The following is a 20,594-nucleotide window of genomic DNA, read 5'->3' as shown; positions in this document are numbered from 1 at the left end:
TGAGGGAAAGAAAATAAATGGATAGCCTTGTTTGGGGTACATGAGAATGATAGCAAAGATAAAGCATTTGTATGTATTTTGTATTTTGTTTCATTCTTTGTAACTCTATGCGTACAATGCTTGGCACATAGTAAACACAATAATTACTAAGCAGGGCTATTTAATTCTTGTTTTGCTTTTGTTTTCTCCAATGAAGTGTTGGAGCTGTCCCTCTTTTCCTCTCCAACTTGTCCTTTTCATCAAATATTTTACCTGTTACTTTTTTTTTAATTTTCTGAGGTCTATTTTTAACATATGACCTTTGCATAGGCCATGGCCGAACAAAATTGGCTAGCTGGGAAGTTGATGTCTAAGGTAAGGTAATGAGAGCATTTAGCTACTTTTGAATTAAAGCCATCTGACCTAGATAAGTTATATTCTTTTATTGCAAAGAAAATGGTATGCTTGCTGAGCAGCTGTCGGTGATATGTGTAAGATTAAGGAGAAATACTACAGGATTAGAGTCAATCAGTTAGCATTTATTAAGCATTTTGCTAAGTGCCGTAGGCACAAAGGAAGACAAATAGTCCTAGCTCTCAAGGAATTCAGTCTAATGCTGGAGACAACATGCAAAAACTGGACAAAGAAAATATATACAAGGTAAATTCAGGATAGTCTCAGAGGGAAGATGCCAAGATTAAGGAAGACTATGAAAGACTTCTTGAAGAATGTGAGACTTTAGTTGGGATTTTAAAGAAATCAGGGAAGATATATGGAGATGAGGTATAGACTTCCACAGGAGATCTCTAGTGAAAAATGCTCTGAGTCAAGAAACGGAAATCATATATGATGGAAAGCAAGGTGGTCAATGTTACTGGATCACAGGGAATGTGAGGGAAATAAAATGTAATGAGACTGGTAAGGTAGAAAGTGACCATGAAGAAGGCAACAATTTTTTGAATGGGACAGCAGGAATAATTACATGGTCAGGTCTATGCTTGAAGATCAATTTGATAGTTGAATGGAGAATAGTCTTCAATGGGATGAGATTTGTGGCAAATCCAGGGTGATCTGATATAGACCTGCTAAAGAGCAGTAGTAGTGTCAAAGGCAAGGGGGGTATATATAAGATATGTTATAGATAAAAACCCTTGGCAACAGATTAGCTATGGGAAGTAGTGGTAAGAATCAAAGTAGAGGATGACATCTAGGTTGTGAACCTGGTGGTAGGATAGTGATACTCAACAAAAACAGGGTTGTGTGGAAGAATATATTTTTTGAGGAAAAGATGAGTTTAACTGACCTTCATTCAAGATGTGTGATAATTGGCAATATGAAAATGAAAATTGGGAGAGAAGTTGGAGCTAGACAAGCAAATGTCACCTGGGTAGAGATAATTGAAATAGTGGGAGTTGATAAAGTCATTAATGAGAGAATACAGAAGAGGATTCAGGATATAAGCATGGGGACATGATTAGTAATATTTATACGTTGTTTGGGAGCACGGAGACAAGAGAATAAGAAGAGCAATACCAAAAAAACCTGGAGAGAATATCAAAGAAGGTGATCAACATTGTCAAAGGCTCAGAGTTCAAGGATGAGATCCAAAAAACGGTCATTAGAGCTGGCAATTATAAAGTTATTAGTGACTTTGAAGAGAATAATTGGTTAAATTATGAGGTCAGAGCCAAACTGCAGATAAGAGAATGAGATGAAAGGAAATCGAAGAACTGATTGTAGATAACTTTGAGTTGGGCATCAAAAAAAATGATATAGAACAAAGTAGTTGGATGGATAGATCAAGTGAGGTTTTTTTAGGATGAGAGAGACATGGACATGTCAATAGGGAATCAGTCCAGAGACAGGGAGAGATTCAATGATTAGTCAAAAGAATAGGAATGGTAAGGAGAACAATCTGCTGGAGAAGACAGAATGGAGATTGATCACATGTGCAGGTAGAGATAGCAAGGGCCATTTCTTCCTGTGAAACAGAAGTTACATTTTGTGAATAGCCTCAAATTTTTAAATGAAATATGAGGCAAGATTCTGAACCAATAAAATTGAGGGAAAGGGAGATATGGGAGGTCTCAGGAATAAGTCTCTCTAGAAAAGCCACTGTGAAAAGTGAGGTAATCAACTGAAGCAGTGTGAGTGTCCCAATTTTTACAAAGAAGAATAGAGATTAGACTCCTCAAACTACAGGTTTGATATTTCAGAGTATTCTAACAAATCACTAAAGATTAGGTTTTTAAAAATCTAGAAAGTAATGATTATAAAGAGGTAGCATGGATTTATTAAGGGCAGATTATGCCAAATTAACCTTACTTCCTTTTTTCTGATATCACTAGAGCAGAATGCTATCCACAATTTTCTCATATTTTGGCAAATTTGATAAAAGGTTTACGTGTAATTTATCCATATATAACATATATGTATATTATATATAATACACACACACACACACACATATATAACTCTTGTGCATTATCCAAATCCACATCCATCCAAACTTCTGAATCAAAAAGCTGGATTCAGGTAATTGCTAGGCTTATTCAATGTCCACTTTCTTGGGATGGAGAGTAGCCTCCATTAGAGTACAAAAAGGTTCTAATAAGTATGTTCCTGAGATTTTTATCAGTAAGTCAATAGATGGCATGCAGATTCATCAAATTTGCAAAAACAAAATGAAAATAACCAAATACAATGAATGAATTAGGAAACAAAAGATTTTAGATTAAGTACAATTTTAAAAAAAAAGCCTATTGGATCTGTAATTTCATCAGTGTATGAGTCAAGTAGGAAATATCAGCACCTTCTCAACTTGTTTTGAAGACATCAAGAAGTTAAATATGTTTGGGTTCACACATGTATTGTGTCAGAATAGGGACTTAAATCCAGGGTCTTCATTTCCAGTCATGATTAATATATTTATCTTGTTTGACTGTACTGAGGTAAGTGTAAGTTCTATTTCAAGAGTGAAAAGATAGTCATACAGAAATTTAAGTTATATTAAAAATAGGATTTTTTTCTTAAGTGACAACTTTAGATGCCTGCTTGTATAGAAGTTGCAAAAAATATATTTACTTATAAAGGAAAACTTTATAGAACTATTAAAAAGTAAAATGGGATCCAACTTCTGGAGAGTTTGGAACTATAGCCAAAGGGCTATTAACACTATGCATATCCTTTGACCCAGCAATGTCACTATTAGGTCTATATCCCAAGGAAATCATAAAGGAAGCCAAAGAACCCACATCGGCAAAAATATTTCTAACAGCTCTTTTTGTGATGGTAAAAAAATTGGAAAATGAGTAAATGCTCATTAATTGGGGAATGGTTGAATAATGATATATGAAAGTAATGGAATATTGTTCTATAAAAGATGAACAAGATGCTCTCAGAAAGCCCTGAATAGATTTTATATGAACTGATGCTGAGCAAAACAAGTAGAACTATGTTGTTACAATAGCAGCAAAACTGTGTGATGATCAACTATGAAACACTTAGTTCTCAAATTGCCCAATAAACTTTGGACAGAAAATGCTATTTATATCCAGAGACATAACTATGAATGCAAATCAACACATGCTATATTCTCATTTTTTCCCTCTCGTAGTTTTCCCCTTTTATTCTGAGTTTTATCTCCCAATATGATTCCTAAATATGTATTAAAATGTTTATGTATAACTAGAAAAAATATTTAAAAAAAAGGGCTACATTGAAAAGTAAATGGATTTCTGTTCATTTACGTCTTCAAGCCAAGCCTGGTTGACCATTAATGTTGGATGTTATAGTGGATACTTTTTAGATATGTTAAAACTAGATACTCAAGTTCTTTCCAACAACAAAATTCTATTATTTTCTAGTTCTCATTTTGTCAAAAAGTATACCTGTGGATGCTTGGATAATTTAAAGTTCCCATCACTGCTATAGTGTGCTTCAGGATCAAGTGTCATATTTTTCCAACTTGGGGGACTTCCGGTTAAGATGGCGGAGAGGAGGCTCACAGTTGCATAAGCTCCGCGCTTTCTCTCACTATCCACTTCATTACAAGCCTCTGAATCAATGCTTGACTGAAAAAAACCCACAAATAGTTACCAAGAGAAGCCATCCTTGAGATCCGCCACGAAAGGTCTGTCTTTACTGGAGGGCTGGGGCGGTTTTAGATCGGGCGCAGGCGGCGGGCAGCGGCAGTGAGAGCACGGGAGCAGACTGGAGAGGGGGTGGGGAGTGATCGTAGCCGTCTCTGCGGGGAGAGCTTCGCTACAGGTTTGGAACCTGCAGCAAGTCAACAGCCCAGCAGAGAAGCTAAAAACACCGGGGCTGAAGAACACAACCGCAAACAGCTGGAGTCTCTCAGGACCTGGCCGCCCCCCCTTCCCCCCCCTCAGTGACTCAGCACGCTCTGGGATCTCAGAGCGCAGGCGCAGCACAGTCCTGCTAGTGCCTCACTGCTGCCACCTGCAGTCTGTAGAGGAAGCTCGATAACACACCCAGCCCCCCCCCAAAGAAAGACTCCAGTTTTTTCTGTTTTTCTTTGCTAGTTTGTCTCTGATTAATAGACAGAATGAGCAAGAAGCTGAAGAGGACTTTAACCCTTGACAGCTTCTATACAGATAGAGAGCAGACTCTAAATCCTGAGGAGACTAAAAACAGACAGTCCCCAGGTGATTCCCCAAAGGAGGAGAGCGTCTGTTCCTCAGCACAGATGAACCTCATAGAAGTGATTAAAAAGGCTCTCACAAGGGAGCTAGAAGAAAAGTGGGAAAAGAGCCTGGAGAAGTCAGTTAAAGAGAGAGTGGATAAAGAAGTAAAATCCTTGAAAAATAGGATTAGTGAACTGGAAACAGAAAACAGCTCTCTAAAAAACAAAATTGGCGAAATGGAAAAAAATTCCACAGAACAAAAGAACTCAATTGGACAATTAGAGAAAGATTTTAAAAAAGTGAGTGAAGAGAATACTTCACTGAAAATCAGAATTGAACAGGTGGAATTGAATGACTCGAGGAGACAAGAAGAATCAGTCAAGCAAATCCAAAAAAATCAAACAATGGAGAAAAATGTGAAATACCTTCTGGGGAAGACAACAGACCTGGAAAACAGATCCAGGAGAGACAATCTGAGAATCATTGGACTCCCAGAAAAACATGATGAAAAAAAGAGCCTGGACATTGTCTTCCAGGAAATTATCAAAGAGAACTGCCCAGAAGTCATAGGAACAGAGGAAAAAATAAACATTGAAAGGATTCATCGATCACCCACTGAAAGGGATCCTAAAATCAAAACACCAAGGAATATAGTGGCCAAATGCCAGAACCCTCAGATGAAAGAAAAAATATTGCAAGCGGCTAGAAAAACCCAATTCAAGTATCAAGGAGCCACGATAAGGATCACCCAGGATCTGGCAGCATCCACATTAAAAGATCGAAGGGCCTGGAATATGATATTCCGAAAGGCTAAGGAACTTGGTATGCAACCAAAAATAACTTACCCAGCGAGAATGAGCATCTTTTTCCAGGGAAGAAGATGGACATTCAACGAAGTAAGCGAATTTCATCTATTTCTGATGAAAAAACCAGAACTTAACAAAAAGTTTGATCTACAAATATAGAACTCAAGAGAAATCTAAAAAGGTAAAGATTAATCTTGGGAACTATATTTTGACTATATAGATGTATAAAGAATACATGTATACCTTGTTCTAGAAATTGATGTGGAAAGGACACTGTACCAGAAAAAGGGTAAAGTGGGGGTAGTACATCACATGAAGAGGCATAGGAAACCTATTATATCTGAGAGAAAGAATGGAGGGGGATGAATATAGTGGGTATCTTACTGCCTTCAGAATTGGCTTTAAGTGAAAAATCTTAAGACATATTCAATCTATGGTGAAACTTCTCCCATCTCATTGAAAAGTGAGAAGGGAAAAGTGGAAAGGGAAGGAATAAACTAAGCGGAAGGGAATACGGGAACTGGGAGGGAAAGGGGTAAGATAGGGGGAGGAACTCTAAGGCGGGGGGAGGGACACTAAAAAGGGAGGGCTGTGAGAAGCAAGGGGTGCTCACAAGCTTAATACTTGGAAGGGGGGAAAGGGGAAAGAAGGGAGGAAAGCATAAATCGGGGTTAACAAGATGGCAAGTAATACAGAATTGGTCATTCTAACCATAAATGTGAACGGGGTAAACTCCCCCATAAAGAGGAAGCGGTTAGCAGAATGGATTAAAAGCCAGAATCCTACAATATGTTGTTTACAGGAAACACACCTGAAGCGGGGAGATACATGCAGGTTAAAGGTAAAAGGTTGGAGCAAAATTTACTATGCTTCAGGTGAAGTCAAAAAAGCAGGGGTAGCCATCCTGATCTCAGATCAAGCTAAAGCAAAAATTGACCTAATTAAAAGAGATAAGGAAGGACACTACATCTTGCTAAAGGGTAGCATGGATAATGAAGCACTATCTATATTAAACATATATGCACCAAGTGGGGTAGCATCTAAATTCTTAAAAGAGAAACTAAGAGAGCTGCAAGAAGAAATAGACAGTAAAACTATAATAGTGGGAGATCTTAACCTTGCACTCTCAGAATTAGATAAATCAAACCAGAAAATAAATAAGAAAGAAGTCAAAGAGGTAAACAGAATACTAGAAAAGCTAGATATGATAGATCTCTGGAGAAAATGTAATGGAGACAGAAAGGAATACACTTTCTTTTCAGCAGTTCATGGAACCTATACAAAAATTGACCATATATTAGGGCATAAAAACCTCAAACTCAAATGCAGTAAGGCAGAAATAGTAAATGCATCCTTTTCAGACCACGATGCAATGAAAATTACATTCAACAAAAAACCAGGGGGAAGTAGACCAAAAAATAATTGGAAACTAAATAATCTCATACTAAAGAATGATTGGGTAAAACAGCAAATCATAGACATAATTAATAACTTCACCCAAGAAAACGATAATAATGAGACATCATACCAAAATGTATGGGATGCAGCCAAAGCGGTAATAAGGGGAAATTTCATATCTCTAGAGGCCTATTTGTATAAAATAGAGAAAGAGAAGGTCAATGAATTGGGTTTGCAATTAAAAAGGCTAGAAAAGGAACAAATTAAAAACCCCCAGTCAAACACTAAACTTGAAATTCTAAAAGTAAAAGGTGAGATCAATAAAATTGAAAGTAAAAAAACTATTGAATTGATTAATAAAACTAAGAGTTGGTTCTATGAAAAAACCAACAAAATAGACAAACCCTTAGTAAATCTGATTAAAAAAAGGAAAGAGGAAAATCAAATTGTTAGTCTTAAAAATGAAAAGGGAGAACTCACCACTAACGAAGAGGAAATTAGAGCAATAATTAGGAGTTACTTTGCCCAACTTTATGCCAATAAATTCGACAACTTAAATGAAATAGAAAAATACCTCCAAAAATACAGCTTGCCCAAACTAACAGAGGAAGAAGTAAATATCCTAAACAGTCCCATCTCAGAAAAAGAAATAGAACAAACTATCAATCAACTCCCTAAGAAAAAATCCCCAGGACCAGATGGATTTACATGTGAATTCTACCAAACATTTAAAGAACAATTAACTCCAATGTTATATAAACTATTTGAAAAAATAGGGATTGAAGGAGTCCTACCAAACTCCTTTTATGACACAGATATGGTACTGATACCTAAACCAGGTAGGCTGAAAACAGAGAAAGAAAATTATAGACCAATCTCCCTAATGAATATTGATGCTAAAATCTTAAATAAAATATTAGCAAAAAGATTACAGAAAATTGTCACCAGGATAATACACTATGACCAAGTAGGATTTATACCAGGAATGCAGGGCTGGTTCAATATTAGGAAAACTATTAGCATAATTGACTATATCAATAACCAAACAAACAAAAACCACATGATCATCTCAATAGATGCAGAAAAAGCATTTGATAAAATCCAACATCCATTCCTAATAAAAACACTTGAGAGCATAGGAATAAATGGACTTTTCCTTAAAATAGTCAGGAGCATATATTTAAAACCATCAGTAAGCATCATATGCAATGGGGAAAAACTGGAACCTTTCCCAGTAAGATCTGGAGTGAAGCAAGGTTGCCCACTATCACCATTATTATTTAATATCGTATTAGAAACACTAGCCTCGGCAATAAGAGTCGAGAAAGATATAAAAGGAATTAGAGTAGGCAATGAGGAAACCAAACTATCACTCTTTGCAGATGATATGATGGTATACCTAGAGAACCCCAGAGATTCTACCAAAAAGCTATTGGAAATAATTCATAATTTTAGCAAAGTAGCTGGCTACAAAATAAATCCCCATAAATCCTCAGCATTTTTATACATCACCAACAAAACCCAACAGCAAGAGATACAAAGAGAAATTCCATTCAGAATAACTGTTGATACCATAAAATATTTGGGAATCTATCTACCAAAGGAAAGTCAGGAATTATATGAGCAAAATTATAAAAAAGTCTCCACACAAATAAAGTCAGACTTAAATAATTGGAAAAATATTAAGTGCTCTTGGATTGGCCGAGCGAACATAATAAAGATGACAATACTCCCTAAACTAATCTATTTATTTAGTGCTATACCAATCAGACTTCCAAGAAAATATTTTATTGATCTAGAAAAAATAACAACAAAATTCATATGGAACAATAAAAAGTCGAGAATCTCAAGGGAACTAATGAAAAAAAAATCAAATGAAGGTGGCCTAGCTGTACCTGATCTAAAATTATATTATAAAGCAGCAGTCACCAAAACCATTTGGTATTGGCTAAGAAATAGATTAGTGGATCAGTGGAAAAGGCTAGGCTCACAAGACAGAATAGTCAATTATAGCAATCTAGTGTTTGACAAACCCAAAGCCCCTAACTTCTGGGAAAAGAATTCATTATTTGATAAAAACTGCTGGGATAATTGGAAATTAGTATGGCAGAAATTAGGCATGGACCCACACTTAACACCATATACCAAGATAAGATCAAAATGGGTCTATGACCTAGGCATAAAGAACGAGATTATAAATAAATTAGAGGAACATAGAATAGTTTATCTCTCAGACTTGTGGAGGAGAAAGAAATTTGTGACCAAAGATGAACTAGAGACCATTACTGATCACAGAATAGAAAATTTCGATTACATCAAATTAAAAAGCCTTTGTACAAATAAAACTAATGCAAACAAGATTAGAAGGGAAGCAACAAACTGGGAAAACATTTTCACAGTTAAAGGTTCTGATAAAGGCCTCATTTCCAAAATATATAGAGAACTGACTCAAATTTATAAGAAATCAAGCCATTCTCCAATTGATAAATGGTCAAAGGATATGAACAGACAATTTTCAGAGGATGAGATTGAAACTATTACCACTCATATGAAAGAGTGTTCCAAATCATTATTGATCAGAGAAATGCAAATTAAGACAACTCTGAGATATCACTACACACCTGTCAGATTGGCTAAGATGACAGGAAAAAATAATGATGAATGTTGGAGGGGATGCGGGAAAACTGGGACACTAATGCATTGTTGGTGGAGTTGTGAACGAATCCAACCATTCTGGAGAGCAATCTGGAATTATGCCCAAAAAATTATCAAAATGTGCATATCCTTTGATCCAGCAGTGTTTCTATTGGGCTTATATCCCAAAGAAATACTAAAGAAGGGAAAGGGACCTGTATGTGCCAAAATGTTTGTAGCAGCCCTGTTTGTAGTGGCTAGAAACTGGAAAATGAATGGATGCCTATCAATTGGAGAATGGCTGGGTAAATTGTGGTATATGAATGTTATGGAATATTATTGTTCTGTAAGAAATGACCAGCAGGATGAATACAGAGAGGCTTGGAGAGACCTACATGAACTGATGCTAAGTGAAATGAGCAGAACCAGGAGATCATTATACACTTCGACAACGATATTGTATGAGGACATATTTTGATGGAAGTGGATTTCTTTGACAAAGAGACCTGAGTTTCAATTGATAAATGATGGACAAAAGCAGCTACACACAAAGAAAGAACACTGGGAAACGAATGTGAACTATCTGCATTTTTGTTTTTCTTCCCGGATTATTTATACCTTCTGAATCCAATTCTCCCTACGCAACAAGAGAACTGTTCGGTTCTGCAAACATATATTGTATCTAGGATATACTGCAACATATCCAACATATAAAGGACTGCTTGCCATCTAGGGGAGGGGGTGGAGGGAGGGAGGGGAAAAAAAATCGGAACAGAAATGAGTGTCAATATAATGTAATTATTAAATAAAAAATTTAAAAAAAAAATATTTTTCCAACTTATTTTTATGTGGTCAGTAGCACATTGCAATGAAAATCACGTGTTTTTGCCTTTAGATGTTTAAAAAAATCTGTCATCTTTTTCCCTCCCTGATTACTGCATTTCTTCACATAAAAGTGCTTATTACGTGCAAAGCATTGTGCTAAATGCTGGGAGTACAAGTAGAAAAAGTAAATTCTGCTCTCAAACAGCTCATATTCTAATGGGGGAAAACAATATAGTTTTCAGCTTCAAGTCAGATGAAAAGGTCCCATGGTTCTTAGGGTACTACATCATCAAACTAAATGCCAATACCTCTTCTATAATGTCATTTCACTGATAAAAAGCAGTGTCTAATATTGAACCATTTGGCAGTGCCAAGATCCAGTAACTTTTGGATCTTCAGTGACTTAACTATAGTACCTTCAGGAGCAGTTGCCAGGCTGCATCTCCACAGGGATTGTTTCTCAGAATAGCTATGAGCATTAGGTGAGAAAAACTACTATTTTTAAGCTTCAGGATTCTAGACTTCTTCAAGGTTGCTGGGAAATAGTGGTATAGATGATGCTGGGTGGTAGTGGTGGTCGCAATATTACTTGCTTGGTACATACTGCTTCCTACTGGGATCATTTGTTGCTAGGTTGATTTACCTGCCTAGTGACTGGCAAAAGGTACAGGATATTTCAGAAATTTGAATGTTTTAACTTAAAGGTTAAAAGTTTAAAACTGCACTAAAACTACTGAGCTATCATAGATGGATAGATGTATATATATACAACTTGTTATATCCTATCTTAACAAGCAATGCTAACGCTCCCCAGCCTTTCTTTTGAATCACATGCACATATAATCAGATTCTAATCATAGAACCCACTCTACGAAGTCTTAGTGATACTTAGGAGATCAAATTAGTAGACTTGCTTTAAGGATCTCAATTTTACAATGTATTTATTGTGTATATCTTACTAGTTTGAATACTGGCATATAGAGAGCATGTATTTTACTATCAAGTCCTTTCTTGGATCTATCTCCTATGGATTCTGTCTCAATTGCTGTTCTTCCTAGTTTGTATCTAAGCTTATGAATGTACATAGGCAGCTTTCCTAAAAGAGATTTCTTCCTAGTTAACTTTTTAATTTGCAAGATTCTGGATAAATTTATTCCTGTTAGGTATAAAACATTTGGATATTTTAAGTTGTATCGCCCCCCCTCCCCAAATTGAAATTCTATCAAACTTTTAAACAAGCTACATGTGTTCCAAATATACTTACCTTTATTGATTTCTTTCTTTTTAATAAGCAGAAGTGATGATACCACCTATGCTTCTGTGAGGGACTTTTTTTTTTTTTTTTGGTCCAAGATATTCCAGATACCATTTGAACCACATGAATCACCAAGTGTCACCTGATACCACTTCTGATTATTATTCCTTGGAGAACAAGCAATCACTTCTGTCAGTCAATACCATTTATTAAATACCTTATCTTGTGCCACACAGTATGCTATAAACTGGATACATGGGGAGGAAAAGTCTTATTTTCAAGTAGCTCAGTGTCTAACCAAGGAGAAAACATATAAACTATGGTCCAGAATAAATTGAAGATTTCAGAGGGGAAAGTACTAGTATTAAAAGGAATCAAGAAAGTTTTCTTATAAAAGGTAGGGTTTTAGCCACAACTTTAAAAGCCAGGAGGATGCTTGAAGTCATAAGAAAAGGAAGAAAATTCCAAGCATGAGAGGGGATAGTCAATGAATTTGCCCAGAATGGATGGAGAGCATCAAAATTGTTTCTTGGTTCTAAGTCTTCAGTGACTTATTTCCTTTCTGCCTTTCTGCCTTTATTTCCTTGTGTCCTAACCTGGGAACATCCATTATCCTGGCACAGGTAAAAATTCCTTTCTCCTTGCTCCCTCTGGGTTTTCACACCAAAGCCCTACATGCTAATTTTAATGGGATGCTGTATTGTTTCAGGTAACATGAAAAGATGGGGAAAGGGGAAGTACCCCAAGACCTTTTATATTTTTTCCTGTCTTGGGGAGATTATTTTGAATTTAACTAAATTAACAAGACTGTTCAAAAAAAGACCAATAAAAAGTATGCCTTGAAGCCATGAAAGCCTAGTTTAAGCTACTATAAATTTGGAGAAGATAAAGAATCTTGCAAGACATTATACTTTGTTGTAATAACACCAGGAAATTCAAATATAGGAGAAAAAGTACAAGACAGAAATTACTCAGAGCTGTGGGTTGGCACCTCAAAGGGTGGAGGAAAGGAAGTAGCTGACCACAAACTTAATAGACTGGAAAAAAACAGGGAGCAACCAGGAACCAAAGGCTTTGTTAAAGGTGAAGAACAGGTCTGGGAGCAATGATAGGGAAAGGTGAAAGAGTCATCCGTGGTCAGGTAAATTTCAGAGCTCAGAAGATCTATGGAAATTGCTCCCTTTTAAGGATATTCATTCTGGTGTGATGCTGAAATGGAGTGTAGGTGGAAATTCCAAGTCTTTCTTGGCTAAATTATATAAGTGTTCCCTTAAGACCCGAAAATCAGTTTCCTTTAGGGGGAGAAGAGAAAAAGCTAATCTGAACATTCCTTTAAGTGGCCGGAAGCTAAGAGAGATAGGATACTCCTTTTATGGACACGGGATAGCCACTGAAGCATAATGTCCTGTTTATCTTTTTCTTGTTTAAATAGATTTGTAGGTGGTGATGCTAAAACAAAGAAAATAAATAAGCAGCAGCCTGATTTTGTGCTAGATAGGAGATAAGGCTCCTGAGTGAAGGCTCTATAGGGAGGGACAAAGATTCCCTCCTCTTGACAGCAGAAACAAAAGTGAAACTCGGATCTACCTGAAAAACCACCAGCGCAAGCAAGAGGAAGCTTCGGCCTGTCATTCACCTAGAAGGGCGGAGTGAGAACCCTGAAACCTGAAGCCAAAGCTCCTGAATCGGAAAAATAACTGGAGCCCGAGCCCGGGTGCAGTTTTGTCGCCCAGGTAGGGGCGGGCTCAGAGGGAGGGTTCACCTGGGCGGAGGCGGAATTTAGAAGCAAGCGGACACCTACCCCCCGAGGCGGGGGAAAAGAAGCACGTCGCCAGATTCCCCGGAGCCGGGTGGAGGGTCGCGCCACCCCTCTTTTCATTTTTGGCCTCAGAGCTTCGATTTTGGCCCGCTCGACGCCCGCTAGCGGGACACGCCACAGTCATGGCCTGGAGCGCGACGTCGCCCGGGGCCAACCAGCCTGACAACACGGCCTTCACGCAGCAGCGCCTGCCGGCCTGGCAACCACTACTGTCGGCCGGCATCGTCCTGCCGCTGTTTTTCTGCGTGGGTCTGGCCTTCATCGGCCTGGGATTAGGTCTCTACTACTCTTCAAACGGCATCAAAGAGCTGGAGTATGACTATACGGGCGACCCGGGCACGGGAAACTGCTCGGCTTGCGCCGCGGCCGGGGAGCGAGTGGCCCCACCACCCGCCAACTGCAGCTGCCAATGGTGCTTCTCGCTGCCCGAGCTCTTCCAGGGACCCGTGTTCCTCTACTACGAACTGTCTAACTTTTACCAGAACAACCGCCGCTACGTGGTCTCGCGAGATGACGAACAGCTCAGCGGACTGGCGAGTGCTCTACGTCATCCCGCCAACGAATGCGCACCTTACCAGCGCAGCCCCACCGGCGTGCCCATTGCGCCTTGTGGCGCTATTGCCAACAGTCTCTTCAATGATTCCTTCAAGCTGCTGCACCAGCGCCTGCCCGGCGGTGCCTATGTTGAGGTGCCCCTGGACCGCACCGGCATCGCCTGGTGGACTGACTACCACGTCAAGTTCCACAACCCGGAACCCATCAATGGCAGCCTGAAGCTGGCCTTCTATGGCACAGCCAAGCCCCCCAACTGGCCGCGTCCGGTCTACGACCTGAGCCCGGATCCCAACAACACAGGCTTTGTGAACCAGGACTTCGTGGTGTGGATGCGCACGGCGGCTCTGCCCACGTTCCGCAAGCTGTACGCACGCATACGCCACGGCAACTACTCGGCTGGGCTGCCACGTGGGGCCTATTGTGTGAATATCACCTACAACTACCCGGTGCTGGCCTTCGACGGCCACAAGCGCATTATCTTCAGCAGCATCTCGTGGATGGGGGGCAAGAATCCCTTTCTGGGCATCGCCTATCTGACCTTTGGTTCCCTCTGCATCGTCACCGGCTTCGTTATGCTCGTTGTGTACATCCGGCACCAGGACGAGAATGGCGATGGGGAGGATGAGGACGAGTGACCTGAGCGGGGCAGGGCTGGTGGCAGCTCTTATAGGGACTCTAACCTCCCCCTTTCTCCTCTCTCCCCCCCTCCCCAATTTCTTATCTGGGTATCTTCTTGCAAGCATTTTGAGCTTTCTTCTCAGTGCTACCCCATTCCTCCTTTCTGCAGAATTCCCAATTCTTAACAGCTCCTAATTGTCTTTGTGGAGCTGTTTGAATGAGGTGTAAGGAAATAGTCTTCTAAACTACTTTAATGATTGGGAAGTTGAAATCAGCATTTTAAGCCTCCTCCCTCATTAAACATCTTCCCAATTACTCCAATCCATCCCTCTAGTGCTCCAGTTCTTGACTGTTTCTGTTGAACTGTTTGAAGAAGAGATCCGAAGTCCAGGGACATTAACCTCCTTTCTTCTCCCATCCCATCCCATTTCCCTTAGCAACCCAGTTCTTCATTGTTTGGAGGAAAGATACAAAGTCCAGGAAATTTATCCTCTATCTCTTTGAGGAGGAATGGTTGAATCTTTCTAGTTTTTTGAGCTCCCGCCCTCTTTTAACACCTTCCTACTTCCAAACTTTTCTCCCCCTCAATGCAGTAACATTTTAATTGTCCTTGGGGAAGTGAATGATAAACCTGAAGTCCAAGAAAGTTTCCCTTTCCTTTTTTTCATGTGTTGGAAGTTTTAATTGAGTCTTAACCAATTTTTTACCTACCTCTTTAAAACAACTTCTTACCCCCTTCCCCTTCTTACTGCGAACTTTCTGTAGAATGGTACCTAACTTCTTTTTTTTTTTTTTTTTAATTGTTCCTGTGGGAGTAGTTAGATAATTGACAGGAACTTCAGATAATTGTTCTCTTTTCATTATTTGAAAGTTCATCTGCTTTCTGAAACGGTTACTACAGATAATGTTGCATGTAAGATTTTAGGTTTCAAAGCAGTCAGAAATTTTATGAATCACCTAATATGAACTTCCTAATTTTATAGATGACGAAATGGAGGCCCAAAAAGAAGTAGCTTGTCTAAGTCCACAAAACTAATGGCAAAGCTGGGATAGGAAAAATAAATCGTATGACACTAAACCCATAGCACTTATACTACATCGGCCTGCCTCCCCAAATAATAATGATTGACTTTACAAATCATGATTTTGTTTACTTCCTAAGGAAGTACTAACATTTTTTCTTTTTATTATTGTGGTAGAGGCTTGACATGTTTCTATAGCAGTAATTGAAAGGTAGGCTATTTTTGCATATTTATCTGCAAGATAGTATTCATACTAATTTATATAATATTTGAGTATAGGGCATTATACTACTACTAAAAGCTGATTTACATGATGATTTACAGTCTGCAGACTACATACATTATCTTAATTGAGCCTCAAAACAAACTTATAAATATAACAGGTAACATCTTCATTTTACAGGTGACTTAACAGGTTCAAAAAGGCTGAATGGTTTGTCTATGGTCACCTATCTCATAAGGGTCAGAGACAAGATAATAACCAAAGTCTCCCTAAATCCAACACTCTAATCATTCTACAAGGCTTACATTTGGCAGGACTTTTCTTTTATTCTATACAAAATATACTTGCTTTGTTATATTTAAGGAAATTTACACCCCAACCATATGCCTTTTCTATAAATAATATATTTCATTTTCTAGAAGTCTTTGTCTACCAAATAATTCCCAGAAAGGCCAAATGATTCCAGTCAAAGGGACTGCAGGACAAACTAAGGGCATAAAATCAAACTTAATTTTTTTGTTGTAACAGAACCTATTTTAATGATCTTGTATTTGGCACATGCTTTATCAGATCCTAGGCAAGCAATAAATCTTAGGAAAGATTCTCTTTCCATTTCCTCACAGTAACATTTTAGGCTTCTCATTGTTTTGTAAAACTTAATGAGAAAGGCAAAAATACTTAACTTTTCTGAGGATTCTAGAAGTAACTTCTCTTTTAATTGTGCTCTCAAATAAAAATTACTTGTTTCTTGTAATGTTTAAAATTAATACTGTGGGCAGAGGAAAGATACTACAAACTGAAATTTGAAGAACTTTTTGAAACTTTGAGAGGATTATTAAGCTTTGAACTGAATCTTTTTTGTGATCATTCAAGTGATTGTTTAAAATTCTCCTAAGAAACAATTGTCTTTTTAAAATCCCATCGTTGTATGTAATTTATTCTTAGACGTTTAAAGAACAGTTATATTTTTCCTATCTAATTTATTCTGGTGACAGTATGCATGCAAATGTCCAGAACTTTATTAATTAGTAATATTGAGCATTCCTTTTATGAATGATTTAGAATAGATTGCTTCTGAAGTCTCTTCCACCTCTCAAATTCTATAATTCTGTTTTTCTTTGCACTATTGAACACTGATCCTGGGACCATGCTACTGCCATGATAATCACCATTAAGTATTGTAAGACCCTGAATTGAATACATTCTGAATTACCAAAGACATTTTTAATTATATTCAATGCAATTCTTAGATCCTAATTTTTTTTTTTTTAACTTGAGAGAGACCATGGTTTAGAGAGCTAATCTCAAAAGTTGATTTGCATTCAAGTTCTGCCTCTGATGTATTGGACATTTGATTCTCAGTAATTCATAACTTTTTAGCACCCCACTTAATTTTTAAATATTATAAAATAGAACACTTGGTGTGATATGCATTGCTAGAGAGTTTTTCATCATTAAGAATTTCCTTCAATGAAAGCACGGTTCTGGACCAGAATGTGAAAATTATTAAGCCATGTAATTTTTTATTAACCATACTCAAGGTTTTTATGCAAGCAATTTCTAGAATTTGACTAGAGAATTTACTGGATGTGTTTATGTATTGGGGAGCTAAAATTCCATATTTCATTGTTACTTTTAGACTATTTCATCAGTCCGTGTAATTAAAAAGTAATCAATGTTAATTTTTCATAAAATGTTAGTGAAAATTGAATTTTCATATTCTTTTGTTTATTGAAAGAGAATAAAGATATTTCCCTGTTTACTTTTTTTAGTGTATTACATACCCAGTCTTTATTTTTTGAAATCTATTATTTAATTTTAACATTTTGTTTTCAAATTGAATTGCAAATTATTTCCTTTCCTTTAATTCCTTCCCTTACCCAGTTGAGAAGATAATTTGTCGGTTATGCACATGAACATGGAAAACATTTTCATGTTATTCATTAAGCAAAAAGATGAGAAAAATGAAATGAGAAAATTACTTCATTTTGCACTCAGAGTTCTCTTCAGATGTTGATAGCATTTTTCATTATAAGTCCTTTGTAATTTTCTTGAATCGTATTAATCAGAGTAGCTAGGTCTTCACCAGTTAATCATCATTATAACATTGTTTTTCCTGTACACAATTCTTCTCACTTAACTTTGCATCAATTCATATAGGTCTTGTCAACATAAACCAACTCTTCATTTCTTATAGCATAAATACTCTTATTACAATCATGCCACAACTTGTTCAACCATTCTCTAATTGATGAGCATGCCCTTGGCTTCCAAATCTTTGTTAACATGAAAAGAGCTGCTATAAATATTTTTGTACATACACATTCTTTTCTTTTTTCTTTGACTTCTTGAGGACACAGACCTTGTAGTGGGAGTGATGGGTCAAAGGATATACAATCTCACAGCCCTATGATCGTAGTTCCAAATTGTTTCTTCATAATAGAATTCACTATTCCACTTCATTAGTGCACTTATTTTTCTTTTATTCCCTCCAGTCTTTATCATTGTGGGATAGTGTGAGGAGATAGATCAGAGTTGTTTTAATTTGCATTTCTCTAGTAATGATTTAAAACTTCTTTCACATGCTATTGATAGTTTTAATTTCTTCAAAATAACTGCCTATTCATATCCTTTGGCCATTTGTCAATTGGGGAATGGCTGTTGTTTTTATAAATTTGGCTCAGTTCTATATTCAGTATGAGAAATTAGGCCTTTATCAGAGAAACTTGCTGTAAAATTTTTTGATGTTCAATATCTGTTACCTTTTAACAAAATGTAGTTTACCTGATTATCTCTTTTAATTAGATCTATTTTTGCTTTGTGAGATCATGATTTCTATCACTGCTTTTTTACTTTGATGAAATATATTCTGCTTCAGCCCTGTATTTTAACTCCATATGTTTGTGTTTTTCTATTTCAATTGTGTCATATCCATTCTGCTGTCTGTCCTGGTTTTATAAATCCATTCATATTTACAGTTATGATTGCTATTTATTTTTCTCAGTCTCATTGTCTTAAATTTCTTTCTTTCTTTATTCTATCCCTCCTCAAAAGCCTATTTTGATTCTTACCATGCCTCCCTTAATCTTCCTTCCCTTTTTCCATCACCCTCTCTCCCCTACCATCATATGTATCTTAATACCTTCCCCTCCTGTTCCTATTGGGTAAATTATATGTGAGATTCTGTGTGTGTGTAGTCCCTCTGAAACAATTTTGATAAGAGTGAGATGGCACCTCCATTTTCTTCTCCATTGTAAAAGCTCTTCCTTTCATGCTGCTTTTATGTGAGAAAGTTTTTTCTCCTTCACCTTTCTCCTAGTTCATTCCTTTTTTTTTTTCTTTTTTTTAATGAATCACCTAATATAACCACCTCATACTTATGCCCTCTGCTTTTGTAAACTGCTTTTAACTACCATAATAATGATAATGTTCTTAGAAGTTACAGGTACTTTCTTTCCATATAAAAGTAAACAGCTTATTGGGTCCTTTATGATGTTTTTAATGTTTACTTTTTTTTTGCTTCTCTTGAGTCTTGCATTTGAATGTCAGGTTTTCTATTTAGTGCTGGCCTTTTCATCAGGAATTCTTGAAAGTCCTCTATTTCATTAATTATATATTTCTCCCCTCCAAAGGATTACACTAGGTTTTGCTGAGTAGGTTTTTCTTGATTGTAATCATGGCTCCTTTGCCTTTCAGAACATCATATTCCAGTGCTTTAATTCAGGAACCACTAAATCTTGGGGTTTACGGGGTTTTTTAAATAGTATTTTATTTTTCCAGATACATGCATTTGACATTCATCTTTGCTTAACTTTGAAATACTAAATCTTGTGATCCTGACTGTGATTCCATGATATTTAACTTGTTTCTTTCTGGCTGCATGATGTGTTTTCTCTTTGACTTGGGAACTCTCAAATTTGGTAATAATTTTGGTGATATTCTTTGGAGTTTTTGATTTGGTATCTCAGGATATGATTAGTGAATATATTCAATTTATACTTTGGTCTCTGGATCTAAGAAATTGGTGTAGTTTTCCTTGATAATTTTTTGAAATATGATGTCTAAGTTCTTTCTTTGATTATGATTTCAGGTAATCCAGTAATTCTTAAATTATCCTTGATCTGTTTTCCAGGTCAGTTCTTCTTTTTTTCAATGAGATATTTCACATTTTCTTCCATTTTTTTTTCATTCTTTTTATATTGTTTTATTGTTTCTTGATGTCTCATAGAGTCATTAGCTTCCACTTGCTCAGTTCTCATTTTTAAAGAGTTCTTTTCTTGAATGAATTTTTGTGCTTCTTTTACCATTAAGCCAATTTTGTTTTTTAAGATTCTATTTTCTTTAGTATTTTTGTCTCTCTTTTTGCCCATCTTTTTTTCATAATTTTATTGTAACACTTATTTCCCCCCAAATTTTTCCTCTACCACTCAAGAGTCTCCCTTTAAAACAAAAAATCTTCCTGGAATTCTTATTGGACTTTGGTCCAGCTAGAATTTTTCTTTGAGTCTTTGCAATCATTTTCACATTGTTGTCTTCTTCCAAGTTAATGTCTTCCCTGCCATCAGTTTTATGACAGCTTTTCATGGTCAAATTCTTTTTTTGTTGTGGTTTATTCGTTTTTCCATCTTATTTCTTGACTTTGAACTTTATGTTAAAGTTGGATTCTGCTCACCTGGGTTTCAGGAGGTACTGTTCCAAGTTTCTGGTTTATTTATGCTTCTGTTTTCAGAGCAAGTTCTTGGAGTCTGCAAGTTTTTGGTGTTTCCAAGCTGGTATGGTCATTGGTCTTCTAGTCTATATTCTAGTCTCTACCA

General features: G+C 37.0%; 1 protein-coding gene and 1 long non-coding RNA gene across 3 annotated transcripts in view; both read left to right on the top strand.

Annotated features, from left to right (window-relative positions):
• The window catches only part of LOC127549600 (uncharacterized), a 1,392,683-nt gene that overhangs the window by 393,111 nt on the left and 978,978 nt on the right, over nt 1-20,594 (top strand). The gene's annotated exons all lie outside the window — the stretch shown is intronic.
• TMEM30B (transmembrane protein 30B) lies at nt 9,345-14,639 on the top strand. Its single transcript, XM_051977773.1, has one exon. It carries the CDS (start codon nt 13,485-13,487, stop codon nt 14,550-14,552), a length of 1,068 nt encoding a protein of 355 aa, XP_051833733.1. The 5' UTR covers nt 9,345-13,484; the 3' UTR covers nt 14,553-14,639.

Source organism: Antechinus flavipes, chromosome 2, assembly GCF_016432865.1.
Source record: "Antechinus flavipes isolate AdamAnt ecotype Samford, QLD, Australia chromosome 2, AdamAnt_v2, whole genome shotgun sequence".
NCBI lineage: Eukaryota > Metazoa > Chordata > Mammalia > Dasyuromorphia > Dasyuridae > Antechinus > Antechinus flavipes.
Note: the sequence above shows the minus strand (reverse complement) of the source record. Positions and strands in the feature narration are given on the sequence as shown.

Bases quoted from the DNA above. Each gene is read 5' to 3' on its own strand.
- TMEM30B (XM_051977773.1), top strand. From the start codon at position 13,485: ATGGCCTGGAGCGCGACGTCGCCCGGGGCCAACCAGCCTGACAACACG.